The sequence below is a fragment of the Rutilus rutilus genome, assembly GCF_951802725.1.
Source record: "Rutilus rutilus genome assembly, chromosome: 12".
NCBI classification, from domain to species: Eukaryota; Metazoa; Chordata; class Actinopteri; order Cypriniformes; family Leuciscidae; genus Rutilus; species Rutilus rutilus.
The window spans coordinates 39,767,391-39,787,257 of record NC_140217.1 but is presented as its reverse complement, the minus strand read 5'-3'; the positions used below and the strand labels follow the sequence as shown (position 1 = coordinate 39,787,257).

The 19,867-nt window shown below is 36.2% G+C and overlaps 1 protein-coding gene across 1 annotated transcript in view; it reads right to left on the bottom strand.

The window, feature by feature from the left end:
• Window positions 1-18,640, bottom strand: part of necab3 (N-terminal EF-hand calcium binding protein 3) — a 43,122-nt gene extending 24,482 nt beyond the window's left edge. The window contains exons 1-2 of the mRNA XM_084425280.1: window positions 18,373-18,640; window positions 10,426-10,450 (exon numbers count right to left, since the gene is read on the bottom strand). Of these exons, the coding sequence (XP_084281406.1) occupies window positions 10,426-10,450; window positions 18,373-18,495 (148 nt within the window). The 5' untranslated portion in view covers window positions 18,496-18,640. The remainder of the gene's footprint in view (window positions 1-10,425; window positions 10,451-18,372) is intronic.
• Between the last annotated feature and the right edge of the window lie 1,227 nt (window positions 18,641-19,867).

Here is a 19,867-nt window from a genome sequence, read left to right as displayed (position 1 = left end):
AGAGAACTTCTGTAATCTCCAAGGCATATTTGGATTAGCATTTGGATACTAGAAATTTAGTGTGTCACTGAATTGGGTTATACACAAATATCAGACACAAGAGTAAATGTGATATATCTGTTTGTGTATAACAGATCTCAACTGAGTTTTCAATACCAATCCGGCTCACTTGCATTCATTCCTGAAGTTAAATATGTATATCTGAAATATTACACAAAAGTGAATAAAGTGATATGCTACTGTTAAAGTGTTTAGGATCTGTAAGAAAAAAAACTAAATAATTTAATACTTTTATTTACCAAGGACGCATTGGTGCAAAAAAGTGACAGTAAAATATTTCAAATAAATGCTGTTCTTTTGAAATTTACATTAATCAAATAATCCTAAAAATAATTATATAAAATTCCACAAAAAAACTTTTTCAACACTGATAATAATCAGAAATGATTTCTGAAGGATCATGTGACAGTGAAGACTGGAGTAATGATGCTGAGAATTCAGCTTTGATCACAGGAATAAATTACATTCCACTATATAGAAAACACTTATTTTTAAATTGTAACAATATTTGATCATTTTTACTGTATTTTTGATCAAATAAATGTAGCTTGATAAGCAGAAGAAACTTCTTCTATTCTCCAAATATTTGCACAGTATGTATATTCAAAAATCTATTTAATTATACAAATAAAAATATATTAATCATTTGCATATACAAATATACAATATATCATATGTGCATTACATCTCAAATGTTGTGACACATGATTTGGATAGTAAAAGTATGTTAAAATGTTAATACTAATGCATAAAAAATATCCAAAAATATGCAATGTACACAAAAATGCAATATATGAAATGCATTTGTCATTGATCTTATGATGAACATGCCAGGGGGTCAAGTGTGCTTGTTTAAATACTGGTAATTAAAATATCCACTTTTAAAAGTAATTAAGCCTGACATTGCGCCTGAACGTATAGTTTGCATCACTGATTTGGATTGTGAACATTTGCTTTGTTTTTTTTTGCCAAACATCGCCTGACGTTTCTAGGTCAAAGTTTAATTGTGAGTGATCTCTGAAGTCCAGTAAGAGCTCAATCTGCAGTCAGATAGACTTTTATCTACTCCGCTGCTCTGCCTTATTTAGTCTCAAACTAATGTGCCATCCGGCGCTGTTGTCTGGGGATCAACATTCTCTAATGCATCTTCCTAAGCGTTCCCCACCCATTCCATGCTGTGCTTCAAACACATCTCCTCTAGCAAGGATGAAGCGATGTGACACAACCTCGTCTGCTACAGTCACTTCAGGAATTTGTTCTGTTAAAGCCTGATTTGTTTCACGCTTCTGCGCTTCAGAAATGCACGGGTTTAGGCATTTAAAAACATTTAATGACACTAACAGTGCAGTTTTTTTTCCATGCACCTTTAGGGCTGTTTCAGATGCACAAAATTAGTTCTGATTGCATGGGAAAATTATGCAGATGCAATAGGTTAGTGTATCCGCCCTCAATATCTTTACACACAAGCACATCAAACCAGCTCTAAATTAACCAACTAAAATGCTGTGCATCTGGCTCATCGCTTAATTTAAATTACACTTGAGTTTTACTTCTTTTTGTTTCTTTTTTTTTTGATGGTGCAACAAAATTACCAGGTATTTTTTTGTACTGCACCATAATTAAATATATTCACACTGCATGCAAATTAGCTCTGGTGTTTAGAGGATAAACCTTAACAAGAGTCAAACTCTCCATGAGTGACTGTGTCAAATGTCAGCAGGTGTTCACCAGGAGAGACCCAGCAGTCCATCCAGAACCTTTAGCGCTTCAATAGCACACACACACGTCTCTTTTCTCGTGCCCACGTTTGTCCCTCGCTGGAAGGATCCAAAATAATGGCCAAGGGTTTCTTTGAGGCTTAAACGTACATCACATCTCACCGCTGTCTGTCACAATGGGAGAAATGGCTGAGTGCCAGTGTGAAGGAGACTTTCTGAGTCATTCATTTTCTCTATGATGGAGGTCTAAAAAAAAAAAAAAAAAAAAAAACCGAGAAAATGATGATTCATACATCTCTGCATGACCACCAATGTCAGCTTGCTGTCAGCTTGCAACATATTGAAGTCCAAGAAGAAGAAATTGAAATAGTTTATGAGCATTTTGGATGCAGAATTATTCATTTATGTATGAGTGACACAATTGCCCTGCAGTAACGAGACGCTGCAAACACCTAACCAGTGATAATTCGGTGTATTAATATTTTATGCTTAAAGTAGCTTTATTTTCACATAAGAAGGAAAAGACAGTATCATCTGAATATTTAAAAGCACATTTTAAAAGAGGCAGTATCTTTCCTTTCAACAAAGAAAACATTTTTTTTTCTTTTTTTCTTTTTTTCTGAAGACGTGGTTCAAAAGGAAATTCTTTCAAATGAATTCACAGGACAGCCTCTGGCTTCTGCCAAGACGAGGCTTTATTTCAGCACAAAACCTCCAGTCATCTGCTTCTTTAAGCTATTTCTCATTCGGTGGCTCTCGCTGGAGAATTGCAGTTTTCACATGTAATTTTTCATCTCGGTATGAAACTTTACTACTCAGAACAGATCTCAAAAAGTGCAATTTTCACATCTAATTCAACTCGGGTAAGATAAGAGAGGCAGTGCCTCGGATTAAACAAAAATCAATAGTGCAAAAATAAATTAAAAATACAGCGCACAGTTAAAATGACATGGGCAACTGGATATAGCACAGCATAGTTTAAAATCTAGGGTTTAAAGTTTGAATAACACTTTTTGCATTCTGTCTACTTGCTTTGTTTATGTATTCTTTGTAAGACCGTAAACTAATATAGATGGAGAATGGGAGATCTTTTGCTCAGGCGCTGGCGTTCTCAGTGCTGGGAAAATACATTATGCCATCATAATAAAAGGTCATAATAATAAGTCCCGCTTCCGACACATCGGCCAAACAGAAAAACGTATCAGCCAACGGCGATATTTAAATCGCCAAATATCAACAGGGTTGCCAACTTTTCAGTTTAGCTCGGAGTGAGACTTCTCCGACGGGGGGGGGGGGGGGGGGGGGGGAGATGGGGCAGGCAGGGGCCACTTGTGCTTTTAGGGGGCACACCTTTAACATTCATCTTAACCTATTTTCAGTATTATTTCAAGTCATTTTTCACCATGTCATGCATGACTGCAATCTCTAGAAAAAGCTAATAAATAATATTAGCTAAGCTAATAAAACAATTTCAATTCAAATGAATGTTTCATTATGTTTAATTGTAGTGTGATATAATGATCAATAATAACACATTTTTAGCATCTAGGCACTTTTTTACACCTGGGGTGGGCGATATGGCAATAATATCACAATTTTTGTTTTGTTTTTCAGAAAAAATCACGATTTTATCATGATTCTTTTTCATGTTGGTTTTACTATTTTGCATGTGACTGAGCATTACAGCCAAACTAATGTCCCTATTTTAAAAACAAAGCCTTATAACAAAATATAGGTAACAAAATATAAAATAAAAAAGAATGGCAGACATTTAGGTCAAAGTGGCGAAGCTAAAATCTTTGTCACTATTTTCTTTGTTATTAAAAATTAAGAACAGAGATACATATTACACATACACAACTTAATATACAAATGAAATAAACAGTGCTTTATTTTTTCAGCTATAGGTGTATTTAACAGTACAATTGAATAAACTAATTAAATGGACAAATATGAAAATAAAACACAACAGACTTAAAGTTCTCAGTCAAGAGCAGTGAATGATTTCCTCTGTGTGTTTTGTTGTTTTATTAACATTAACGGCATAGTTCTCCCCCCAAAAAGTCATAATTTACTCTCTTAAGTTGTTTTAAACCTGAATAAGTTTCTTTCTTCTGTTGAAAATAAACGTTATTTGAAAGAATGTCAGTAACCAAACAGTTGATGTACCCCTGTGACTTCCATAGTATATTTTTTTCCTACTATGTATGTCAATGGGGACCAGCAACTGTTTGGTTTTGGGTGAACTATCTCTTTAAGAACAAGCGGCAGCATGTTTATTATTAGGGCTACTGTCTCTGTAAGAACTGCACGCGACGCGTCTAATATACACGCATATATATATGACAAGCAGATTTTAATAAATTTTCTCTGTTTGCTTTCACTTTAGACATAACCAACTTTGTTTATGTAAACATTGTCTGTATTTGACAGTATTAGCGCAATATTAGACTCACAAGATAACTTAGTCCAGTAACAGGCTTTTAGTGCATGTGCGCGTCGAGTGTACGCGCTCAGTAAAGCGCATATTTGAACAGCGCATCAGCAGCGAATGACATGTTTAACCGGCAAGGCTTTAAAGCACATGCAAATAATGAACTTTTGTGAACTGCAGTGACCCGTTCCTCTGCGTTAACATTTGATGTGAATATACGTCGTGCTGCAGTGTAGACTATAGATGAAGGCGCCGCAACTGATAAAATGCGCAGTTGTAAGACTTTCCCTCTCTGCCGTGCGTGCGCGCGCTATCGGTTGGTTTGGACTACAGTCTCGCATGCGTGCTCGCTCTAGGTTCTGGGAGATTTTTAACTAATTTGCGCCATAACTAGTGGTCCATCCAGTAGTTAAGAGCCTGAATTGTTTATAGTAATTCTGAAATTTAGTGCACATGAGTGAAAAAAAAATAGAGCACAGAAGACTGTCTATTTTTGCGTGAGATTTCTTTGTTGAGCGTGAGATTGAGGCTGAATGCGTGACTGTCACGCGAGATGCGTGAGAGTTGGCAACCCTGCAACCATCAAACATCAACATGCTAAAATGTTCTGAATGGTTGCTAGAATGTTCTAGAATGTTCTGAATGGTTGCTAGAATGTTCTGAATGGTTGCTAAAATGTTCTGAATGGTTGCTAGAATGTTCTAGAATGTTCTGAATTGTTGCTAGAATGTTCTGAATGATTGCTAGAATGTTCTAGAATGTTCTGAATTGTTGCTAGAATGTTCTAGCATGTTCTAGAATGTTCTGAATGGTTGCTAGAATGCCTAGAATGTTCTGAATTGTTGCTAGAATGTTCTGAATGGTTGCTAGAATGTTCTGAATGGTTGCTAGAATGCCTAGAATGTTCTGAATTGTTGCTAGAATGTTCTGAATGGTTGCTAGAATGTTCTGAATTGTTGCTAGAATGCCTAGAATGTTCTGAATTGTTGCTAGAATGTTCTGAATGGTTGCTAGAATGTTCTGAATTGTTGCTAGAATGCCTAGAATGTTCTGAATTGTTGCTAGAATGTTCTGAATGGTTGCTAGAATGTTCTAGAATGTTCTACATGGTTGCTAGAATGTTCTGAATGATTACTAGAATGTTCTGAATGAATGGTTGCTAGAATGTTCTAGAATGTTCTACATGGTTGCTAGAATGTTCTGAATGATTACTAGAATGTTCTGAATGAATGGTTGCTAGAATGTTCTAGAATGTTCTACATGGTTGCTAGAATGTTCTGAATGATTACTAGAATGTTCTGAATGAATGTTCTGAATGGTTGCTAGGATTTTACTGGTCCCTACTCTCATCAGCCAATTATATTCTGGTCTCTAGATACTGTATGTCTTGGAAGTCTGATCACGTAATAAAGTAAGAGCACACCTCTCCTCAACAAATCATTGAGGAATCATTCATGACTGGCTTAAAAACACCACTCAGAGAAGCCTCAAAGAAACGTATGACCAATTCATTGAATAGCACAATTTTCTCTATTTGTGACATGATTCACTTTTAACAATCGTCTCCTTTCTCCTCTTTCCTGATACTTTCAGCTCCTGCATCCTCATTATCACACTCATCTTTCCTCATCTTTCTTCCTCTCGAGTTCTGAGAGGTTTGCTCTCGACCAGCAGTGCTGTCAGATTGAGTCAACAGATGCAACGTGAGCAGAGAAACACTCTGAAGCCCCAGCCAATCTGTCTGTTTGTCTGAGCGCTGAAAGAAACAGGAACACGCAGAGAGAGAGAGAGAGAGAGAGAGAGAGAGAGAGGAATAAAGAAGGGATTTAGGGAGAGAGGACGAGAAGGGTTTAAAGGACAGGAAAATGATGAATATGCAGACAGAAAGCTAGAACATTTCCAAACGGGCTAATTTGTGCAAGGAAGATGCAGAAGAGCAGAAGGGAAAGTGCTGGTTGTAAGTGAAGAGACAGTCGCAGTGGGCGTTCACAGCCTGTTTTGTCTCTCGTAGGCCTTTTTCTTTACATTCCCTCTCATTCGCTCTCTGTGTGTCTGTGCTGACAGCTCCAGTATTTCGGGCCCTGCCGAAGGGGCCGCAGACATGCTTGACGTGCCGTTTGTCATCCGATTGGCAGCAGCGACGGGCTCAGGCAGATGCTGAAACTGACCTTCTTTCAGGCAATATGATTCAGTTACGCAACGCACACGACTGTGGGGTGACACAGTTAGTAGAAGAACAAACTACAACCAGAATATTCAAGCAGTTACTTGAATTTAAAGGAGCAGCATGTCATTTCAAAGTTGGAGCAAAGAAAACGGCAAAATAATGGGCCCTATTGAACGATCTAAGCACATGGTCTAAAGCGCAGGGCACAAGTGCACATAGGTCATGTCCGAATCTCATTTTGCTAGTTTAACAATGGTCGGCGCTCCCGGCGCATGGTCTAAAAGGGTTGTCTCTATTCTCTTCATGAGTAATGGGTGTGTTTTGTGCGTAACGTGCAATAAACCAATCAGAGTCTCATCTCCCATTCCCTTTAAAAGCCGGTCGCGCTCGAGCCATGGCGTATTCGCTATTTACATGACGGAATTTGCACGCGGAAAAACTGGACGCTTCTCCAGAGCGCACACGGATCTGCTCGTGCGCGAGGTTAAAGCTGTAGACCATCTACGGGACAAGCCGGATTCAACCTTATCTTTATGTAAACAATATTAATCTTTTATATTGCAATCCTTTTATTTTTATATTTGCCATGTTTGTGTGCTGCTGCGCGTCCCTGTGTTTAATTAGCAGTGAGTGTACGCGCGTTGTGGACCCGTGTATAGGTACACATTACTAATGCGCTCTTTAAATAACAAACGTGCCAATAATGCGCCTGAACACACACCTCGTTTTCAGACCAGCAGCCCATGGGCGCCCAAATGGGCGCAAATGCATTTGCTATTTAAACGACGTGGCGCAGGACGTGAAAATGATAACTGCGTCAGGCTGGAACTAGCAGAACAAACTTGCGTCGCGCCTGCCGCTGCATTGCGCCCTATGACTGTTTTTAAACTATTTTCACAAACTACCCTGTTCCCTGTCTGTCATTGGTCAGTCAAACAGATAGCTCCGCCCCTAGCTCACACCATTGGTTGAGCGTTTTTTGGGCCACAGATGAACGTCCAACTTTTGATGAAGATAAACAACCAATAACTGACTTAATGTGTCTAAGAAACTATTTGAACATACATATAATTACACATCACCATTAATTACTAACCGTTAGAGCACTGAAATCAACAAGCAATGGCCTAAATCTGCCACTGATGGATGTTTTAAAATTTAAATAACCCAACTAACCCTTAACATGCACTAATTTGTTTTCTTACCCAATACAATTTCACCATATTTCCAAACATCTGAAACATTAGACTATTAATTATTATTAGTGTTGTCATTTGATCAAAAATAATTAATTGTGCATATTGTTAACTAAAACTAAAACATACGTTTCATAAATTGAAATAAAGCTGAAATAAAATAAAATAAAATATAAACCTTAGATTAAAAACTTAAACTTTAAAAAACCTAAACAAAAATGTAAAATCTTGCCTTGGCAACTAACTGAAATTTGTAGATAGAATTGAAGGTAAAGTTATAACTGAAAATATAAATTAAAATGATTACTAAATACTATATTATTAGTGCTGTCAAATCGATTAATCACAATTAATCACATCTAACATAAAAGTTTTGTAAAACGTATAAAATATATTTGAAAAATGTGTGTGTATATACATATTATATATTAACCAACTTAGATGCGATTAATCACGATTAATCGATTTGACAGCACTAAATATTATATAAATAATACAAAAATAACAAAATAACTGATTTTTATTGTAGATGTAAAATAAAGCATTGACTATAAAGCAAAACAATTGCTTAGGTGATATTTCACATTCACATACAAATTGAATGCCTTTAAAAATACTGAACTAATAAACACTGTGCATTTATACTCAAGAGTTAATTAGAAGCCCTAATCTCTTCCTCAAAGTGTAACAACCCAGATAAATTGGATAAGTTGACCAGCACAAATCCACTCATCAAACACAGGCCTGTGGGAGAGAGTTTGGTTAGTGTGAAGCAGGACGGGCTGCTTTTAACTCATCTTCTAATCTTTAAATAATCTTCCTTCAAGTCACTGAGCTCAAAATCCACACATGAGAGCTGAAACTCGACTAAAAGCTTGATATGCTCTCAAGAGGAGAATACCAGCCAAACTCTGTTTTTATTTCCCAAAACTTGTCTAACTCAATGTTCTACTTAGCAGCCGTGCTCTAGTTTGACACCAACAGCTCACTGAGATGCTTTAAGATGTATTATGACAATTTCTAAATATAATGAGAAGCTTCACATGTGCAAAACTGACTCCAATGCATTATATTATGGTCTCAGGTCCCTCCTTTAAAGTCCCTATGTGGTGAAAATCCAGCTTTTAATGTTGTTTATGTGTCTTTGTGGTGTTTTTAATATGCTTTAAGACAAACCATGTGCAAATTCATAAGTCGACACCATTGCTGAGTATTTTCTCCTTAAAACTGCAGTGAACCAAAGACAGTCTCAAAAACACGCTTTGAAATCGCTGGTGTTTCTGACGTCACAAACAACCTTGTAACCAATCAGATCAACGTGTGATCGTCAACCAGTGGATCTCTGAGCTGAGTGAGTGAGTGGAGGCGGGGCTCATTTGCATATTCATAGAACCGCGCATACTAAATGAGGCGAGGGTGTCGAGTTACATTCAAGATATTTTAAGCCATGACAATTTTTTTGCAAGGAAAAACGTTTAAACGTCATTTCTGTGATCAAAGATGAGTTTTAAGGGATAAAATGATTGAATTTAATGCAGACAAACAAGTTAAATGGCAAACACACACGTAATGTCAGGGGTTTGTTCAAATCACTGACACTAACTCACTATGAGCAATAGTAATATTGATGCTGCCTTATCAAAGCCCACTAATTATGGTTTCACAGCACATACACAGGCTCCTATTCTCTCTGACGCTCTTATATTCTCCCACTCCACTTCTCTTTCTATTTCTCTCTGTCCATGGCAATGATGATTGAAGTGGCAAGAAGGTAATTGGCATTCTGGAACAATGGTAATGACCTCTGAAAGGACTCGTGCTGTCCCAGTGACAGCCACTCATTTCTGATTTGTTTGGACAGCGCATCATTCTGTTCATTTCGCCCTCTCTCTCCACATGCATTAAAGTCCTTTTGAAGAATAAACAGGGTTTCGTGACACTGGCTCCGGCACAGAGGAACCAGCGGGACTCTGAGGCTTCAAACTCTCAAAGATATCATGCGTTCGGCATGAAATGAAAAGTTTTGTTTTTTGCAACTGGCTATATTGGCATTTCCAGAAACGACGCTGAGAAATGTTTGGTGTAGAAACAATTTTCACTTAGAATTTACTAGTCAATTTCACAAACAATTACAAAGAAATGGCAAGTAACACATTGAGTTAAACGTGAAGTTTTGAAGTAGAAAACTGAAATAGTGGTTTCTAGTAAAATCATATTCACACAACTTCCATTCAATGGTGGATTCCACAAATTCCATTCATAAATTTCATATTAAAATAATACTGAAATATTGCATATCTATAATATCGCAATTATATCCCTTAGATAGCAATGAAAAGGCAAATAAAGATCAAGGCAAATAAAGATACCAATCTGCAATCAAGTCTGAGATCAGCAGGTTTGATTCAGGAAATGCATGAATTTGATCAAATGTAAATATTTAATGCAATGTGAGTTGCTCTGAATAAAAGCTCAGCCTAATGCATAAATGTTGAGATCTGCAATAATCTGAATAATCTGAGATCTGAAATAATTACTTACATGATCGAATGATTCACATTCATTTTATTGATTCATTAGTGTCTTTTTTATTTCTCTTTTTAAGGAATGTTGATATCTGAACTCCCTATAATAGAGCAATAAAATCATCTATTGTTTTATTACTTTTCTTTCAAATGCATGCATGCCCAGAGTAACCAAAGCATCAGGTTATTTTTGCAAAATAACTACGCAAAAGTTTTTATTTACAGAGAAATAAATAGCTTTTCGACGTGTGGTTAAACCGCTGTGTAAAAGTAACAAGAGAAACCTTTTAAATGTGATGCAGCAAAAGGTCAGATTCACACTCACCGTTTTTGTCAGCTCTGCGGAAAATCTGTGAAGAGATAAAGATGAAAAAAAAAACAGTCAATGGCAGTTTATCAACGTGAGCATCATTCAGAAGCATTGAGGACTGATGCAAATGCGCAGTGATGATAAATATTAAACATAATTTGGCCTTTAATGAACTTCCCCTTTAGAGCTGTATGGTGTTCTCTCTTCAGCACTGATGGAACGTGACATTATAACTGAGATTCCTTCGTAAAGCCTGTTAGTAGTCACATAAACAAACTACACATCATCTCAAAAACCATGCAAAATACACTCTCTCTCTCTCTCTCTACTTTTGACCTCTATAATCATAGCCTTTCAGGGAGCTGAGGTGTACTTTTTAATAATGTTTAATTTAATTTAATAATGGAGGAACACGCATGCTGCACACTTGATGATGCTTTTACTTCACTATTCGTGCCAAGTAATTCAATACAGTTCAAAAGTTTTTGGTCGGTGAGATCTTAAAAATGCTTTGGAAAGAAGTCTCTTCTGCTTCTCGAGGCTGCATTTCTTTGAATAAAAATACAGTAAAAACAGTAATATTGTGAAATAATATTACAATTTAAAACAGCTGTTTTCTATGTGAATATATTGCAAACTGTAATTTATTCCTGTGTTCAAAGCTACATTTTGAGCATCATTACTCCGGTCTTCAGAGTCACATGATCCTTCAGAAATCATTCTAATATGATGATTTGATGCTCAAGAAACATTCAATCAATGTTGAAAACAGTTGTGCTGCTTCAGATTTCTGTGGAAACATTATAAATGTCTTTACTTGGTCAGTTTAATGCATCTTTGCTGTATAAATTAGTTTAGTTTCTTTCAAAAAATATATGTCTGAGCCTAAACTTTTGAACGCTAGTGTTGTTTTGTCAATAATTGCACAATTTATTATGCATTTCAGCAGAATCCTTTAGATCAAAACAATCTTAAGAGAATGTGAAACCCATAAATTCTGGTCCTCTGGATCATCATAACAGAGAAAATGGTTGCTATATTCTCAAGGGCAACTAATCCTTTCATCCGTCAAAGTCTCTCAAGTGTTTTTCACCACTCTTCTTCCTCCACTGGCTCTTCAGGCCCAAACATATCACAGTGTGAAGGCTTGAGACTCATCTGAGAAGATTTCTGATCAGTTTGCCTTTGAGGATTATGTAGGTGTCGACAGTACAATCATCCGGTGGCTAAACACGGCTCATTCACACCTGGACGGGGTCGGCACCCTGGTATAGTTTTTATTTGACTCCTCAAGTGCTTTTAACACCATCTGGCCTTCACTTCTGATGGGCAAAAGTTACTGTCAGTTCAAGTCGAAGGCCACAAGAGTCTATTTACGATCCTCAGTCTTCGCTTATGACACGTTCCTCCCGCTCTCTGATTATTGGGTGATTATAGGGTGTATGAGTGAACATAAAGAGGCGGCGTACTGTACATGTGTCTGATATATTTCCACAACACAGATCCATGTGTTTTTACAGAATAAAAGATTCTGGGCCAGAGAAACTCGCTTTGCCCTTGAGCCCGAATCATTTCTTGTTGCTACTTTACATTTATCTCAGCTGTCCATTTAAAATAAAATAAAAGATCATATGTGTGTAAGAATTGAGAAATTAGGAGATGTCGGACAGTCTGGTTGAAGAGCGACCAGACCCTGAGAGAACAAAGGACCTCTCTGGAAATGAACATTTGAACTAGCCCTCGTGCACCACCAGACTCGTGAAAGTCTCACCTCCGAGTCATCCTAATCTACATCTCATTCCCTCTTCCCTCACCCCCTCTCTCTCATACTCAGATACCCTGAATTCACCCAAAACATTTTTTATAGTTTAATGTGAATGATTAACATCCAGTATTATACATATTTAGTATCATTTGAAATGTCTCATTGCGACTGGTACAAATGTCTCATTTCCAAATAAGTAAAACAAAAGGTAATAAGGTTTTTAAGAGTTTAGGGATAACTGACACACAAAGGAAGGTGGTTTCTAGACAAATGGTCTCCCACCCCCCCAAAAGGTGTAACTTCTGAATGCAAATTTCCATTGTTAAAAGATGTTTCCAAGTGAAAGAGGTCCTGACTATATAATGAAATGCAGCAGGGGATTCTGGGCTTTTCTGTACCTCAGATTGGCCCGTGAGGCTGAGAGTGAGACCTCTAGCCTCATGTATTTCTTAATGTTGGGTTTGCATCTTCTCTCTATTCCAGAGCATTGGATGTTTTGTATCGATTATCTTCGAATTGATTATGAAATTGGCATGATACATTTACCTGACATAATAAATTGTTACATTTGATTATTCTAACTGACTTTGACATTGTTTTCATTAAAGAGTTAAAAGGAATAGTCAAACATTCGCTCACAATTAATGATGCACAGATATCATTAAAACCGTTTCATTTATGGCGTCAGATGAAATAACGAGAGAATACATATTCAAATGTATTGCATTTAATCAAAAAATGCTTTGCCTCGAGAAAAGGACAGTAACACGTTAAGACCTTCCGCGCTGGTCGGATGCCGGCTTTGGGCCGATCGAGCGAGAGCTTACATGTGACACTCTTGGCATATATGGATCCATAAAGAGCCTTTAACATCCATGAAACCTTTCCAAACACAAAAGATTCTTTATAGTGGAAAAAGGTTCTTCGGATTATTAAATGTTCTTCACACTAAGTTCTTTTCAGAACTGAATGGTTCTTCTTTGGGCAACTAAAATATTTCTTCTATGGCATCTACCATTAAGTTGTACAAAAACACAGCTAAATATGAATAATATCTGACTGTGTGTTTTCATATAGGCTACAGATTTTTTAAAGCAAAGATTTAAAAGAAAACATTTCAAACCTTTTCAGCAAGTATAGAAACATTTCTAAGATTTTTGATTGATATTCCTCATTATTTTTTTCCTCATTAGCAGGTTTTTATGCTTATTTTTTATTTAATTGCTTATTTTTACAAAGTCGTTCCTCTGCTATTTACTTCTTTTATGTAGCTCTGGTCTATAAGCGCCACTGTGAGAGCTGAATTTCTCCTCTGGGATCGTCATGTGGCTAATTTATTATATCTTATAAAACACAGCTGTGAGTGTTTAAAATACACAGCAAAACAACGGAGAATTAAGAGTGTCACCTTCAGACGAACTTCTCAGTTATTTTATGTCTAGGCCTCAGTATTGACAACATTTATACAAGCAGTTTCTGTGGAAGTGGATGTATTTTAGATCTTTAGAAACTCTTTTTTTAATCTAAAGGAAAAGTGAATGCGAAAATAAAAGAAGCTTCGAAATTCAAGTTCATGTACAGACTAAAAAAATTGCTTTTTTTTTTTGCTCTAAACTGTTTACGATGAACTATTGGAAAAATATGGAAGCTTTTTTCCGCCACTGAATAAAAAATAAAACAGGTAATTGTGACTTTTTATCTCACAATTTTGACATTTTTCCTCGCAATTGTGAGTTTACATCTCGCAATTCTGCCTTGTTCCCTCAGAATTGCATGGTATAAACTTGTAATTGTGAGTTATAAGGTAAGTATTGCAAATAATAGTCTCAGTTGCGTTGTTATAAAGTCAGAACTGTGAGATAAAAAGTCGCAATAAATTTTTTAATTCTGTGGCAGAAACAAAGCATCCATAGAAAAGAGCTACACGATGATGCTAATTTTCTTTTTCTTTGGGGAAAATAAGAAAATAAAGTGATCACTATTCCTTTAACATTTCTGAAGCAAAAGTGCATTTTCACAATCTTATTAAAATACAAACAACTTTAAAACACAGCTGACTGGCTTGCACAATTAAAATGTCATTCAGACAAACGGAATTAACTAAAACCAATAGTAGGATTTGCATTTGGCTGAGAGCCACGCATTCAAACCAGCGCTGACTAATCTCTCCAGAGCAGATTAATCTAAGCAAAACGACACCCAGATGGAGATTAAAAGGTGAAATATACTCGCTTTATGAAGAGCAGGCTGCGTGTCTGTTGATTCTTCAGCTTTATATTACACAATAAGGTTTGTAAAAGCCAGATGTGCAACAGTGCATTGCCAAAAGATAAGTGCAGGATAATGCATCATTAACAATGTCCTTTAAAGGTCATCTGAGCTTCATGCCGAGAGATCGTTTCCAATGGCTCTCTGGCAGGTGTTGAGTCAGTGGGGAGACACGAGTCCTACCGACTCCGTTCACTAGAAAGAGAACAAACGACTCACAAAGCACAATATCAGTTGAGTCACGCTTTATAAATAGGCCTGACAGCATCTTAGTTAATCCAAATCTCTTCTTCCTTCTGAACCCACGGTTCAGGATCAGCGCACAAGAGCTTCAAACGCGGGCCGAGGGAATTATAAGGAGCTGTTCGCTCTTCTCCTGAAGATGCTGATTCGGGAAAGATGATTAAAAATGATCGCCTCGGGGAGCGAACGAATACCTCCCACAAACACAACCTCTGCCCGTCGTGTTGCGTGGAGAGATTTTTTAACACGAGTCGCACTGTCTGTTTTAATGACAAAAGCAACTGTTAATCTAATTTAATGTTTTCATTAGTACTTTCAATATGGGTCAGTGATCATTAGAGGAGATATTTTTCTGTTATTCATTTCAATTTGACTGTCAAAGCAAGCATCACTTTTACTATAAAAACAGTCTAGAATTGTTTTTTGCACAGACAAGCACCAAAATCTCTTCATAAAATGTTAAACTCAATTTTGGTGATGTTGTACGGATTATGAGAAGGCTCATATTTAATTTCATGCATAATTCCACATCCTGAAGATTGATGTTTCAACATGATCTGAAATGCAAGGCAAAAAGACGGCAACGTTAGCAATCGTCTCTTCAATTAAACGTCGAAACAGAATGTAAATTTGACTGAATCACATGCTGAGAAGAGATTCAATCCTTCAACATTAATCATGACGTCCATCAGAACTGTCAGAAAACGTCTCTGTTATTTCTGTGATGATCAAAGACACACAAGATCCCGCTGAAGGATGAAAGACACAAACACAATATTTTGACTTTTTTGTATTGCACACACCGAGCTCTTAATTTAAGACCACGAGAGTGCTTGAAAACCTGGAGCTGCATGTAAAGTCCACATGAAGCGTCTGCAACCCATAATGTGACGTGCAAGAGCATATTTAAAGAAAAATGTATGACAGGACTAGATTGAATCTTTCTGGAATTGATTGGATCAAGAAAAGTGGGCATTTTACACTGAATGCGGTTTGCAACGGAAGATCAATTCTACCTTGCAGAGCGTCTCCTATATCATCCCAGTGGTGATGCTTCTTTTCCAAATCAATTATTATATGATATCTATGGAAGCTTGTTTCTGCCACAGAGTGAAAAATAAAAATTCTGACTTTATAACACATTCGAGTTTATATCTCGCAATTCTGACTTTTTAATCTCACAATTGCGACTTTTTATCTCAGAATTATGTGATATAAAGTCGCAATTGCAGGTTATAAAGTCAGAATTGCGTGATATAAAGTCAGAATTGCGTGATATAAAGTCGCAATTGCGAGAAATATACTTGAAATTCTGACTTTTTTTCTCAGAATTGCATGTTTATATCTCGCAATTCTGACTTTAAAATACGCAATTGGGAGATATAAAGTCAGAATTGCATGATATAAAGTCGCAATTGCGTGTTATAAAGTCAGAATTGCGAGATATAAACTCGCAATTATGTGTTATAAAGTCAGAATTGCGTGTTATAAAATCAGAATTGCGTGATATAAACTCGCAATTATGTGTTATAAAGTCAGAATTGCGTGAAATAAAGTCGCAATTGCGTATTATAAAGTCAGAATTGCAAGAAAAAAAGTCAGAATTCTAACTTTACAAGACGCATTGCTACTTTATTTCACGCAATTCTGACTTTATCTCGCAATTCTGACTTTATAATACGCAATTGCGACTTTATTTCACGCAATTGCGACTTTATTTCACGCAATTCTGACTTTATATCTCACAATTCTGAGAAATAAAGTCAGAATTGCGAGATTTAAACTCGCAATTGCGAGATAAAAAGTTGCAATTATCTTTTAAAATGTTTTATTCTGTGGCGGAAACAAGCTTCCATAGATATCATTGTCTATATTATTATTATTAATCTATATTATTTCCGTTAAGTATTGTCAAAGATTTTAGAAACCCTTCATCAACTAACAGCAGCCTAAAACAATTAATAGTACTTGGCTACTGGTTAACATTCACCAAATGTAATATTTTTTTAATATTACTAAGTAATATAGCTGTTTGTGAAGATCAAAGTGCCCGACAAATAAAGTTATTGTCTCCTAAAAGAAAGAATCAATTCCAAACTGTTGAAACGAGTCGTCGGCATTTCCAGTCTCACTCCCGTAACACACCAGGTTTGTAACGAATTTGCATAATGCCAGTCTATGGTTTTCATTGGCTGCCCTACTTTGCCCCGCCCTCAAACACTGTAGTTGTGCTGAGACTGGAAGAATTTGGTTCATGTTGTCGAGAAGATGCCGTTTTCTGTGCTGGGAATGAAAAGAATGAGGACTCGTGCTGGAATTGATACGATAAAACCATCGTTTCCGACTCACATTGTAAGCGGTAGACCAATCACAACAGACTAGACCATCTGACCAATCAGAGCAGAGCAGGCTCTCAGAAAGAAGGGGTTTCGAGAGACTGAATCTTTGAACGAACCGTTTCAGACTCTTTGAGAAAATGAGGTGATGTGCAATGGGTTTTATGAGGAAAAGAGTGTTTTTTGACCTTTAATGAATGAAAGTCTATTGTAGGAAATAACATTAGCATCTTTTAAAATGGCATAAAAGGGGCACTTTAATTCTTTTAGATTAAAGATTGCACTAATGAATCAAGCAGAATTAGACCAGGAACATGTGCTAAATGGTCAATTTTGATTTCAGGTTGAATTTAAAGACTACACAAACACACACTTCACCTCTGCTGTCAGACCCCCCCTCTATGACAGCTTACTTAACCCTGCTGAGAGAACATCTGCAACTTTTTATCTGTCACTAACAGCCCTAAACGAATGTGTGTGTTCCTGAATATACCGTCACATTGACTCTACATTAAACATCCACAATACAATAAACATCAAAGACAGATGAAACACAGGAGGATTATTTATAAGAATCAATGCAATGCAATATTGACGATACCCTTGATTATATTTTAACCACAATCAGATTTCTAAACTAAAAAATCTATTTGATTATGATTACAAATTCTGATCAAATTCCAGGTTTGTGCTTAAAATGTATATGGGCTCAAAAAGCAAACATGCAAACACAATCTAGCTGTCCATTTTAAAAGACAATATCACATTGCATTATAGAAAAGAAGGAAATCGTGACAATCAATTCCCTCAAATATGATTCACCAGCGGCTGCTGCAGTTGTTTTAATTGTAAGGCATAAATGCATAAAATCATCAAAATCATTAAGCATAAATGACAATTGCGGGGAGTCACAAAGAATAAATGAATTAATAAATTAAAACAGATGACATGTTATGTTCATTTGTACCCACATGCTATGTATTAGGCCTATTTAAATATGCAAATGAGCTATATATACAGTACATCTAATGTACAAGGGAAGAGTGAAAATAAGACATCACAATGCAAGTGGATTATTTTGTTGTTGTTGTTAATGATTGGCTTCACAATAAGCACATAAGCTTATGCATCCACTGCATTATTCACTCCCTAAACTGCCTAAACAATCAATGCTTTATAACATAACCTATAAGACTATACATTTTCACATGTGCATCACCAATCAACCTTCTCTCTCTCTCTTTCTCTCTGTCCTAGAAGTGACACAATGACTTGTGTTCTTGGGTTCAAGGTGAATGTTTGCATGGTGACCTAACGTTGGGCTCATTGACCGAATATTTGGCTACTTACATCGTGAAAGATGGACAGTCCGTGGACCGAATCCTGCATCTGATGCTGCTGCAGTTTGGAGCGGAGATGCTCGCGCTTCGCAGACTGGAGACACATCGTGATCATTTCGGTGCACGCCAACATCTTTAAACGAGCTGAGCAAGAATTTAGAAAGCAAATATTCACTTAATGACACCGATAAATATGCAGATCCAAGAGTAAATGAGATCGGAACTGGTGTGTGAGTAATCTTCAGGACGAATGCTGCTGCTGATGTTGAGGATGGAGTACTAGTGAACGCCGAAGAACCGTTCTTTTGATCGAATCTGTTCGTTTGAATGATTCGAACGAATCGATTCGAGAAGAGCTTGTGAATAACTGGTCTGTTAAGGAAAATTGGCTGTTTTTTATTTTATTTTATTTTGTATGTTATGTAAATTACAAAAAGCAAGATGGAAAGGATTTCACATCTATTCTGTACCTGTCATTTGGATTTCGGATCATTTTGCTTAAAGTCTTCTTTCATAATAGTGGCAAGAAAACATCCGTAATTTACATTTAAATGTTCATTTTATTACACTTTATCTATTTGCATCTGTAGACTTCAATTAGTCTACAATACATATAGGGTAGGTAGGGGCAAGATGAACATTGACATTGTATTATGTTGAATATTAACGCTTTTTGTGTCTATTTGTTAATGGGGATTTGTGGACACATAATTTTTTATGTTATTTGTGGGGTAAAAGTTATAGTTTTTATTTAGAAGTAAAAAGATCAAATTAGACCCAGATTTTGCACAGAAGGCAAGTTGTTATTAGTGGTATTATTTTGAAATTGAATATTTATTGTAATTAATGGGGTTATTATTCAGTATTTCCATGAATAAGATGCACGTCAAACATCTTCGCTTTCATTAAAACCTATAAGTTAGTCGAGTGAAACCATTAAATGTGCATTCTTGCTATTATGACATATCTTCAATTAAAAGGGCAATTAAATAAGTAAATATTCATGTCTGTATAATTTTACCTTTCAGATGAATCTCTTTTACTGCGATTCTGCTTTGTCTGCCATCGGTTATTCAATTATTATCAACTAAAGTGTCAAAATAAAATGTTAAATACAACAGGTTCTTTAGTATTTTACATTATTGACACTTATTTAAATATTTAATATTAATAAAATGATATCAAAAGTAATTTATACATTCTGTAAAAGTTTATCCAATAGGGGCATCTTACCCCTCTTTTAATATTTGACATTTTGTACTACAACTACAGAAAATTTGCAAATGTTTCTATTTATTTCCTAATAACACATTGACTGATGCATTATCATCCGGTACATGCTAAACATTTAGCAGCACTTAGACTACATGCACAAAACTTTACAATTATATTCCTATTTATAATCTTCTGAAGGTTTGTATTGATGGGTTTGTTCATATATCATTCGGCTGATATATATATATATATATATTTACAAATTCTAAAAACATGGTGGATCCCCTTAG